This window comes from Mustelus asterias, chromosome 7, assembly GCF_964213995.1.
Source record: "Mustelus asterias chromosome 7, sMusAst1.hap1.1, whole genome shotgun sequence".
In the NCBI taxonomy this organism is placed as follows: Eukaryota; Metazoa; Chordata; class Chondrichthyes; order Carcharhiniformes; family Triakidae; genus Mustelus; species Mustelus asterias.
This window is the reverse complement of record NC_135807.1, coordinates 64,790,908-64,802,918: the sequence shown is the minus strand read 5'-3', so window position 1 is coordinate 64,802,918 and position 12,011 is coordinate 64,790,908. Positions and strand designations below refer to the sequence as shown.

General features: G+C 41.8%; 1 protein-coding gene across 1 annotated transcript in view; it reads left to right on the top strand.

Moving 5' to 3' along the window:
* Nucleotides 1–1,075: 1,075 nt before the first annotated feature.
* Nucleotides 1,076–12,011, top strand: part of alkal1 (ALK and LTK ligand 1) — a 45,974-nt gene continuing 35,038 nt past the window's right edge. Inside the window, exons 1-3 of the mRNA XM_078217072.1 lie at nucleotides 1,076–1,334; nucleotides 9,951–10,004; nucleotides 10,109–10,189. Coding sequence (XP_078073198.1) covers nucleotides 1,076–1,334; nucleotides 9,951–10,004; nucleotides 10,109–10,189 — 394 coding nt within the window. The remainder of the gene's footprint in view (nucleotides 1,335–9,950; nucleotides 10,005–10,108; nucleotides 10,190–12,011) is intronic.

The following is a 12,011-nucleotide window of genomic DNA, read 5'->3' as shown; positions in this document are numbered from 1 at the left end:
TGGCCCTGAGTCCCAGTCCACCGGGAGAGCGAGGAGGACGTGTGCCAGCGGGGACTTGTGAAGGAAGATTAATACCAGGAGATGTTTCCATTGCCTTCCACCCACCTAAAGTCGATAGTATCATATTGAACTAACACTTGCCCGCTGTATAAAAGCCTGGTGTATGGATGGATGAATACAGAGCATTGTGCTTTTTACCTAGAACCACTGGATCTACTTGGTGCGAAAGAGAAATCTAGAAAATACAGCAACACCTTGTTTTTCTTTTAAAAAGTTACTTCATTCTTGCTCGGAAGAAATCTGAAAGATATTTGACGTTCAGGTGAGTGGGAAATGCTGGAGTAGCCGCTAATATTGCAGAACTAGAGGAAAACATTTCGATAAAACTTCCATGGGTTGATCTTTAAATTTCATCCCGAAAATACCTTGAATTGAATGCATCATTTTGGAGCGAATTGCCAAAGTGGCGTAACAACAGTTATCTATAGACTTTAGTCAACAATTGTCAGCAGACAAAGTTACACAGTAATTTCCCGTCTGAATGCGGTTTGCTCATTTATTCCTAACCCCCGCAGCTTACTGAACGGATCGATGCAGTGATGTGTGCAAAGTAGATCTAAATTAAAGCCAGGATTGCAATGTGCTGCTTTGGCAATACCTTTCTTAATCCATGTCTATAAATGTGACCTAACGAGATATTATATCTGGGACGAAACAAGTGTTAAGGGGGAGGGCCAGAGCGACAGCTCGCATGATGTCGAGCAGGATAAAAACTCAGGAATGTGGAGATTGAGTTGTCCTTGTGACACCACCTCATCCCGTGATGAGAAGGTTTAGATTTGATCCAAGGAGCCTTATGTAAAAAATAAAACCCGGTTCACTCTGCGATAGCGCTGGGATCGCTCCCCGGGTCTGATCTAACAACCCCCCGCCCGCCCCAAGCTCCCCAGGCAGGATTGAAGGACTCTTTCTTTTTCGGTCTGCAAGCTGTCTGGCAGCATCAGGAGAGAAATCGTGGTTCCAAAAGCTTCTGAAAGGAATGTTCATCTTCTCTCAATCTCTCTTTTACCTAGAGATGGTCCGAAGAAAGAAATGGCACACTTTGCTGAGCATCGTCCTTTTGTTGGTGACTGTGGGACATTGTGAAAGCAGGGCAGAACCGAGGCAGACAACCAGACAGTCACCTCTAGACCTCATTTTAAAAGGCGTGGGAGACAGCAATCACGGGGCCAGGCACATAGCCAAGCGATACAGCACTTTAAATGCCTTGGACCAAAACTACAAACACTTCAAGGAAAAAGCCGCGCTTGTCCCAAGGTCGGAAAAGCCAATAGGTAAGAAGTGAAGGCGGATAGGTGCTGGAGTGGGTGTGTGTGTGTTGTGTGTGTCTATTACACGCGGTGTCCTCCTCCACTTCCCAACACTAATCTGGCCACAACAGACTTTAATCCCCGGTTATATCATATGTGAGGACGTGGAGAAGTATGGATCGTTCCACCCATATTAATGGGAACAGAAATACCATGGCGCGTACTTTGGTTATTAGGAATGGCATTTGGAGCACGAAAGGATGATCCTTCATTGTGTTCGTGCGATGTCTGAAAGGAACAATTGTAGTGCAAATATAAATCCTCTTGAAGTAATACAAGGATTTGGGACAGCCCAGAGCGTTACTGTTCCTAGCCGCCAGGTCATGTCTGATCTTAAATCAGATGATGTTTTTCTTTGTCTGTAGAATTCATATGTCAATGTCTAAATGTATCCATACATTCCGCAAGAAGTCGTGAATGGCAATTTCTAAACAAAACCCATTTAGCACGAAATCGATGGTTTAACAATTTTTTTTCTTATTTTTGTCATTTGTGATTTCCATGTTAGGGCTTTGCCCACTACCATTCTGGATTTTATTTTAAGTTAGTGGGGGGGGGGGGGGGTGCTCCTTTGTCAAGCATGAGAGGAAATAAAATGAAAGCTGCCCCTGTTCAGCTTGTGAAGCTGTCGAGACCCATCGCAGAGTCATGTGCTCCACGTACCCACAGGACAAATTATTTCATCTGAGCGCGCCTCGCTTTTCTGGTTGTGATCCTGAGCAGGAGGTGATATGAGGTGCAGATGATCAAACCCTTGAACTTGATTAGAAATCTATCGATTTGAAACGTTGTGGAGATTTTTGGGGTTTTCACACTCCAGTTTAACACTCCAGCTAACATATGTTCAGTACAGTCCGGAAAAGAAACTTGCTGAACAATATGAAGTCCCAATAAATAAAAAAGCGTTAAGTTAAAGAACTGCAACTTAGAATCAAACAAGTATTCCATTTCGAATGTGGAGTCACAGTAATAATGCTGCAATGTGCCTGTTATGTTGAATGGAAATTTGGGTTCTTTTTGTTCAAATTCAGATTGACTGAAACTTTTCAAATACAGGTTTTCCATTATTCTTTGCCTCAAAGGGACTAAGGACACATGTTACAATGGCATTTTAAGTGTGTTTAGCTAAATTCCTGGGGTAGCTCAGGACTCCTCCCCCAAAATGTCTCCTTGATTTGGGGAGGGGTTGTGTATACAACAGATCCACTATAGGCATTTTACTTGGGGAAAGAAAATATGTGGACTAATGGTAGAACCATGGTTCTGCTTCATGTTGTGGCCCCCTGATCCAGAGATCCCTGGGATTCTACTTGTCCCAGATCACCCAAGATTTTCCAACCAAGTTCACCAACTAGGGGGTAGAATTGTCTCCTGGTAGGCAGAGTAGTGTTCATGATCAGATGTACAACAGGGATCTTAATGAATGCTTGCCGGTGTAGTTCGAGCTCCCAGATTAATAGTGCAATCTAACAGCAGGTTTGGTCACAACAAGAAAAATGAAGGCCTTAATATTGTATGAAATCCATTAATCTGCTATTTCCATGGATACATTTGCCTATTTAAGGTAATTGGCTAATGCCATCAGGTGGTAATAATGTTGAAAGTAGAATGGCATGAATACAATAAATGTGGCCTCAGGTTTTAACCTGAAATCCTTGCACCTGAAGGAAACTATCTGAGTGTATACTGGGGTGGGATGAAAGGAATGATCTATGGCACGGTGGCACAATGGTTAGCACTGCTGTCTCACAATGCCAGGGACCTGGGTTCAATTCTTGGCTTGGGTCACAATCTGTGCAGAGTCTGTACATTCTCCCTTTGTCTGTATGGGTTTCCTCTGGGTGCTCCAGTTTCCTCCAACAGTCTGAAAGATAAGCTGGTTAGGTGCATTGGCCATGCTAAATTCTCCCTCAGTGTACCTGAACAGGTGCTGGAATGTGGTGACTAGGGGATTTTCAGAGCAACTTCATCACAGTGTTAATGTAAGCCTACTGATGACAATAATAACAAAACATGATGGGACATAATTTTCTGTTCCTTTTTCCCCTCACAATGGAAATGCCTGGCAGCAGTGTTAGTGGTTACACTTGTTAAGATACCATTCTGTGATTCATTGTTTGGAAGAAATATATTCTATAGTAACAAAGAGTAGAGAGGAAGGGCCCTAGTTGATATTGTTTGATAACAAAAGGATTAATTTAACTTAAAGGGGTAAGACATGGCAGGAGAGCTCCAAGCTGTGGCCAATTCTTCTTGCTCCATGTGGGAGACCAGAAATATTTCCAGTTCCCAAGACCAGCATGCATGCAGGAAGTATCTCCAGCTGCAGCTTCTGAAAGCCCAGGTTTAGGAGGCGAAGCAGCATCTGGGGGCACCGTGGAGCATCTGCAAGGGTGAGAGTATCGTTGATAGCATGTATAGAGAAGTGGTCACACAGCAGGCTCAGACCCCACAGGCAGGAAGGGAGTCGGTGACCAACAGGCAAAGCAAGAGGACTAGGCAGGCAGTGTAGGAACATTCTGTAGCTATTCCCTTACAAACCAGATATACCATTTTGGATACTGTTGAGGGGAATGGCCTCTTGGGGGATAACAGTTACACCATGGTTGGCTCTGCAGCAAAGGGGAGGAGCAAAAGGCGTAGAAGAGCAATAGTCATAGGGGATTCAACTGTGAGGGGAATAGATAGACATTTCTGCGCCCACAATAGAAATTCCAAGATGGTATGTTGCTTCCTTGGTGCGAGGGTCAAGGATGTCTCAAAGCGGTTGCAGCACATTGTGAAGGAGAGGGTGAACAGTCAGTTGTCATGGAACACGTTGGTACAAACGACATAGGTAAAAAAAAAGGATGAGGCACTAAAACCAGGATATAAAGAACTAGGAAGCAAGTTGAAAAATAGGACCTTAAAGATAGTTATCGCATGATTACTACCTGCGCCACGTGCTAGTCAGAGTAGAAACAGCAGGATATACAGGATGGATACCCTGGCTGAAAAGATGGTCTGAGGGGGAGGGTTTCAGATTCCTGTGGCATTGGGACCGGTCCTGGAGAGGTGGAACCTGTTCAAATTGGATGGAATACGCCTGGGCAGGAACATGACTGATATCCTTGGGGGGTACTTGTTAGAGTGGGTGGGGAGGGTTTAAACTTGTATGGCAGGGGGATGGAACCTATGTAAGGATTCAGAGCAGGGGGAATCAAGAATAAGAGGAAAAGGCAACAAGGAGAATAAGGAAAGTCATAGGCAGAGAAATCAAGGGCCAGAATCAGATAAGGGCACAGTATAAAATTGCAGAGATGGGCAAGGAATGTTGAAAGGACTAGCTTTAAGGTTTTGTCCCTGAATGCTTGGAACATTCAAATAAAATGGATGAATTAGTTGTGCAGATAGATGTAAAGGGGTATGATATAGTTGGGATTATGGAGACATTGTTCCTAGTGACCAAGGATTAGAACTAAACATTGAGGGTGATTCAGTGTTTAGGAAGGACAGACAGAAAGGAAAAGGTGGTGGAGATGCATTGTTGATTAAAGAAAACATTGATACAATATTGAGCAAAGATGTTATTACAGACAATGTAGAATCTGTATGAATTGAGGAAACACCGAGGGACAAAATCATTCATGGGATGGTATACAGACCACCAAACTGTAATGGTAATGTTGGGAATAGCATTAGACAGGAAATCAGAGATGTATGTGATAAAGGAACACCTGTGAGTAGGTGTGACTGTTATCTGCATATAGATTGGGTGAGTCACATTAGTCACAGTGCAATAGAAGAGATATTTTGGACAAATATGTTGAGGAACTAATAAGAGAATAGGTTATCTTGGACTGTGTATTGTACAATGAGAAAGAATTAGTTGGAAATCTAGTGAGAGAACCCTTGGGGATGAGTGATCATAACATGATAGAATTCTTTATCAAGGTGGATAGTGAGGTAGTTGATTCTGAGATCAGGGTCCTGAGTCTCAATCAAGGTAACTATGATAGGATGAGGCATGAGTTGGCTATGATTGACTGGGAAATATTATTGAAAGGAAGGACAATGTATAAGCAATGGCAAGCATTTAAGGACCAAATCGGTTAACTCCAAAAGTTGTTTATTTGTATTTGGCTCAAGAGTGGAAAGGAAACTATGGCAAAACCATGGCTTACAAGGGAAATTAGAGATAGCATTAGATTCAAAGAAGAAGCATACAAATTGGCAAGAAAAAGCAACAGACCTAAGGATTGGAGCAGTTCAAAATTCAGCAAAGGCAGACCAAGGGATTGATTTAAGAAGGAGCAAATTAGGATATGAAAGTAAGCTAGTGGGGAGCATAAGAACCAACTGTAAATTTTTATATAGTTATGTAAAGAGAAAGAGATTGACAAAAACAAATGTAGACCCCTTACAGTCAGAAACGGGTTAATTCATAATGGGAAGCAAACAAATGGGTGAGGAACTAAATTTATACTTTGCTTCTATCTTCAGAAAGGAAGACATGAATAATATACGGGAAGTTCTGAGAAGCACAAGTTTTCGTGAGGAGCTGAAGGAAATCAATATTAATAGATAAATGGTTTTGGGGAAATTACTGGGATTGAAGGGGGATGATTTTCCAAGGCCTGATAATCTTCATCCCAGAGTACGTAAGGAAGTGGCCCTGGAAATAGTAAATCCATTGGTGGTCATTTTCCAAAATTTTTGGACTCTGGAATGGTTCCTGCAGATTGGAGGATAGCTAATGTAAGCCTGCTATTCAAAAAGGGAGGTAGAGAGAAAAGCGAACTACAGACCAGTGAGCCTAACATCAGTAGTGGGGAAGTTGCTAGAGTCTATTATCAAGGATTTCATAGCAGAGCACTTGGAAAGTAGTGGCATAATCAGACAAAGTCAGCATGGATTTATGAAAGGGAAATCAGCCTTGACAAATCTACTGGAATTCTTTGAGGATATAACTAATAAGAGTTGACCAGGGAGAATTGGTGGATTCGGTTTATTTATACTTTCAGACGACTTTTGACAAGGTCTCAGATAACAGATTGCTGTGTAAAGTTAAAGCACATGGAATTGCGGGTAGTGTCCTGAGATGGATAGAAAGCTGGTTAGAAGTCAGGAAGCAGAGTTGGAATTAATGGGTCTTTTTCCGATTGGCTGGCAGTGACTAGTGCGGATCTGTGCCAGGACCCCAACTGTTCACATTAAATGATTTGGACAAGGGAACTAAATGTATTATCTCCACATTTGCAGATGATACCAAATTGGGCGGGAGGGTGAGCTGTGGGAAGGATGCAGAGATGCTTCAACGTGATTGGGACAGGCTGAGTGTGGACATAACCATGGCAGATGCAGTATAATGTGGGTAAATGTGAAGTTATCAACTTTGGTAGCAAAATTAGGAAGGCAAATTATTATTTGAATGGGTGTAAATTGAGAGATATGAATACTCAATGAGACCTTGGTGTCCTCATGCATCAGTCACTGAAAGTAAGCATGCAGCTACCGCAGGCAGTAAAGAAGGCAAATGGTATGTTGGCCTTCATAGCGAGAGGATTTGAGTACAGGAGTAGGGATGTTTCACTGAAATTGTATAGGACGCTGGTGAGGCCGCACCTGGAGTATTGTGTGCAGTTTTGGTGTCCTTATCTGAGGAAGGATGTTCTTGCTATAGAGGGAGTGCAGTGAAGATTAACCAGGTTGATTCCTGGGAGGGCAGGATTGTCATATGAGGAGAGACGAAGTTGGTTAGAATTATATTCATTGGAGTTTAGAAAGAGAGGGAGGGGATCTCATAGAAACATTATGGGGCGGCACGGTAGCACAGTGGTTAGCACTGCTGCTTCACAGCTCCAGGGTCCTGGGTTCGATTCCCAGCTTGGGTCACTGTCTGTGTGGAGTTTGCACATTCTCCTCATGTCTGCGTGGGTTTCCTCTGGGTGCTCCGGTTTCCTCCCACAGTCCAAAGATGTGCGGGTTAGGTTGATTGGCCAGGTTAAAAATTGCCCCTTCGAGTCCTGAGATGTGTAGGTTAGAGGGATTAGTGGGTAAATATGTGGGGGTAGGGCCTGGGTGGGATTGTGGTCAGTGCAGACTCGATGGGCCGAATGGCCTCCTTCTGCACTGTAGGATTTCTATGATTCTATGAAACTTTTAAAATTCTAACAGGATTAGACAGGGTAGATTCAGAATAAATGTTCCCGATGGTGGAGGAGTCTAGAACTAAGGATCATTGTTTGAGGATAAGGAGTTAACCTTTTAGGATTGAGGTGAGGAGAAATCTCTTCACCCAGAAAGTGGTGAATTTGTGGAATTCACTAGTTGAGGCCAAAACATTGTGTGATTTTCACAAAGGAATTAGATGTAGCTCTTGGGGGGAAGGCGATTATCAAATTTGATGATCTGTCATGATCATAATGAATGATGGAGCAGGCTCGAAGGGCTGAATTCCTGTTTCTATTTTCTATGTATGTTTCTATGTTTGGTCACTTTCTGTCACCTGCCCCCTTTTATTCCAGAGTCAGAGAGGAGGCAGATGGGGATAGCATCACCTGTTGGAAACCCAGTCAATTCCTCCCCACTTACACCCACATAGAGCACACTTTATGATTTAATTATGTATAACAACTACCCATGTCTTCACGCAGCTTTTGAACTTGATGTAACCGAGCTATGCTGCCAGGACAGTTCTACATGTTTAATCATGAGCTTTTTAAGAACTAAGATTTCTTTCTTCAGCCAACTTATCAAGTATTCTCATGAATAAGGATTCGTTATCATAAGGATAAACAACTTGAAAGTTATGATTCAAAACATTGATTTGCATCAATAGTGCCCTCTACTGACTCATGTTTCAGAAAAGCAAGTGAACTCCATCCTCTGTATGACCTATAAAAGCATAACTATCAAATCAAGCAAAAATGGTGCAAAATTGTGATTGTTTTTTCAGAAGCTCATATCTATGTTTATAACTTCAGCAGGAAATAAATCTGTTCCATTGTCTTCTAAATTTAGTCATTAAGGACTGCTGCCGTTGATATCAATGAGTTCCTTCGAAAGAGTGATGTCATTAACTGGCTGGGACGTGAGAGTCAGCTCAGTTGGCTGGATGGCTGATTAGTGATGCAGAGTGGCATTAACAGTGTGGGTTCAATTCCTGTATTGGCTAAGGTTATTCATGAAGGCCCATCTTCTTAATCTTGCCTCTCAGCTGAGATGTGGTGATCCTCAAGTTAAATCAGCACCAGTTAGCTCTCCCCCTCAAAGTGGTGAGCAGCCTATGGTCACCTGGGACTATGTGAATTTTACAGAACTCTGATGATATCAATATCCATATTTTAAGAGTTTTGCAATTTTCCTTCGGTACTGGTCTGCTAAAAGCACGTGTCTGGTCCGTGCATCCTCTGCAAATGTCATGATAGTATTTTGAATCATGAGAGAAGCTTGCAGATGAATGCAACTGATTCTGCATTCGTTCTTAAGTTTTCACTTCAGGCAGACTGGAATTGTTGTAATGACAGGTTAGGAAAGTGTTGCACTGTGGCATTTATTGACTGTATTTCCAATAAGTATGTGAGGGGATGTTTCAAATATCCTATTACTAAGAAGAAACTACTAACTTTTGAAATTCTTGAGCGACTTCAACTTACTTAATTATCCCATTTATCTCTTCCACCTCTCCTCCTTCAATATAATGAAATGCAGTACAATGGTAAGAAAATATATGATTTATATCCAATAATGTCAAGGCTAAAAATCATGCTTTTCTTTAGGCTGATATGTATTTTTGCTTTGATACCAAGATCATCGCTGATTTTGAAAATAATAATGAAACATCATATATTTGCTCACCTCTTATCAATCCACTTGTAGGTTCATGGACAGGAATGACTACACAAGACACTTGCTATTCACAGTCTTCACATACTGCAGCTCATCAGAAATTCTTATTTTTCAACTGTTAGATGGACAACGAGCCTAAATGGACTTGCTCCTCTGTAGGGTTAGATGGTGTGACCAAAATAAAAGCATTAACAACCACGTAGTGGGATACACTACGCCCCTTTCCTTGTTCACATGTTCAGAATTGCAAAAAAAATCTCAAATTGATAATGGGTTCACTTTAAAGTTAGAACGCATCACTGAGAATATTGCCAAAATCCTGTAAATACACAAGTCATCCAACACTATTCATAAAGAAGACAGGCAAATATTTTAGGTGCAAATCCTATGTCAGAACTGATGGGCTTCCTATGTATGTATGTTTCAGATTTTCAGCATTTAAAATTTCTTCTTTGTAACCCAATCTCCAGAGGTCCTGAATTTGAGTGGTGACACTTCTGTAAAATAAGTAGGAAAGTATCACATTCCTGAGACAGCAGCCTCATGTCTTAGTGTGAAAAACAATTGATATTTTTTCCAAACTTAAGCATTTGGAATTTGAGGTAATTTAAAATGTACTCCATGCATTTTACCATCCATGTATGCCAATACAAAATATATTGATTTTGCCAGTCAGATTAAATGGATGAGGATTAGCAAATCTAAAAAATCTAGAAGAATATCTGAAAAAATCTTTACTTTCTCCCACAGAGGTTGTCCATAGAGACCCCAATGCGAAAGAAAAGTTCATAAAACATTTTGCAGGTAGGAATCACTCATACTGTATTAAATGAATCATGATTTATTGAAATAATACATTTTCATGTGACAGAAGCATTTTTATAAACCTCTTACTAATTATCAAACAGGACCAATCTCATTCTCATCAGAATGTAGTAAGCAATTTCAACGTCTCTACTATAACACAAGGGATTGTTCTACACCAGCTTGTAAGTACTAATCACATTTTATTTATCCATAATTTATTTATTATGAAATTTTTTTCTTCTTTATTTTATATGCTTTATAACGTACCATTATGAACTTGAATTGAATTGCTAAATCCGGTTTGGTGGAAACTTATTTTTGGTTAAATGTGAACAAATAGTTTTCCATTTGATATTTCTGGATAGTAATTCTCAGTGAGTGACTAATTGACAACAGAACATTAGTTGCAGATGTTACTTAGTATGTGATCCAAAATGGGTCAACACTGTTGCAAGGTTACCTTATGAAGATAATAATGACTGCTGTTTTCAACTTTCATTCAAAACTATTGGGAAATTTTAACCTCCTGTTGGTGCTGCAATTCTCAACATTTTAACAACCCTGAAATTAGGTTTATGAGTATTATCAGCCCTGACAGATCAGGGACCTAATTTAAATTGCAAAGTCATGACCCAATGATATCACCAGGCATATGTGCCATTTTAACTATAGGCTTGTAGGCTTGGCCAAGTATTATAAGGTCTCAAACCCTCCAGCAACATAACCAAGGACATTGGCTACATGAAGCCCAGAGAAATAATTATTTTTTTCCGAAGAATTAAAAAGAATGCTCCTTCTGCCCCTAAAGGACACCTTGGGCCTCTCCTGTTGAAGGCTTTCCCTCCTATCCTGATTATGAAGATTCTCATTCATCCCCCCAGTCCCTCAAGTCCTGATTTACCTTGCTAGGTGCTTTATCTGGGCCCTCAGTTATGGCATGATGCCTCCATCAAATTTGTTGTGGGTGGTGTCAATCAGGCAGGAGCCAGTGTTGAAAAAAAGGCCCAGGTGTTGCTTCCAAGAGGACCGAATGGCTTGTTGTTCACTACATTCTAACACCAATTGGATATCTTACAGCTGATATCGTAGAACTCAACTCAGATACCAATAATGACCGTAGTTTAATGACCGTAGTTTTTAGCTTTGGAACCTAGGGCAGAATATTATGTTACCCTGCCAACAGGTTTGTAGGCAGGTGGGTGGCCATAAAATCCTTTGGATGGCCTTCTCACTGGACCATTGCCTGGCCCACTTGCCTCTCCACATTTTATATTGGGACAGATGAGACTAGGCTAGCACCTCAGCCCTCGCCCCAACTGAGGCCTTTTAGTGGTCAATTAATGGTCACCTAATGGCTGTTTCCTGCACAGCATCAGAGTTCAGGGGCAGGGGGAAAACCTGCAAAGTGACTCTCAGACCTTGGCAGGAAGGTATGGGCATATCCATCGACAGCCTCCTTTCAACATCAAGCATTTACCCCACCCCTCCCACCCTTTCCCCTACAGTGTCTGACCCTTGAGGCTGTTTCTTCCATCCCTGGCCTCTCCCCCACATTGTATCTCTCTCTGCCCATTTCCAGGCCTTGCCTCCCCCTTCATTCTGAGACACCCAAAACAAATCTGGTCCTGGATCCCCAAGACATAAGCTGGAAATTTACCGGCAGGTCTGCCCCGATTCCAGGGTGGGCGAGGCTCGCAGAACGACATTCTCCGTTGGCCTCTGCCGGAATGTTGCGAGCTCTGGTGGGTGAGGCGGTAAAATTCCAGCAGTAGACTCTGAAACCTAGTCCTAGTTGTGTCCACTGGAGTTAGTGGCACTGCTAGGACCAAGAGCTGCCACCAACTAGATTGGCCTGAAGCACTCTGAGGCAGGACTTTCTTCTGACTGATGGGCAGACATCTCACCTTCAGTCAATTTATGTCCATTGATGCATTTCCACTGATTTCTCAGATGGCGGGAAAGAAAATTTCACCATCCAAAAAATCCTGGTTCCAGATTTTACTT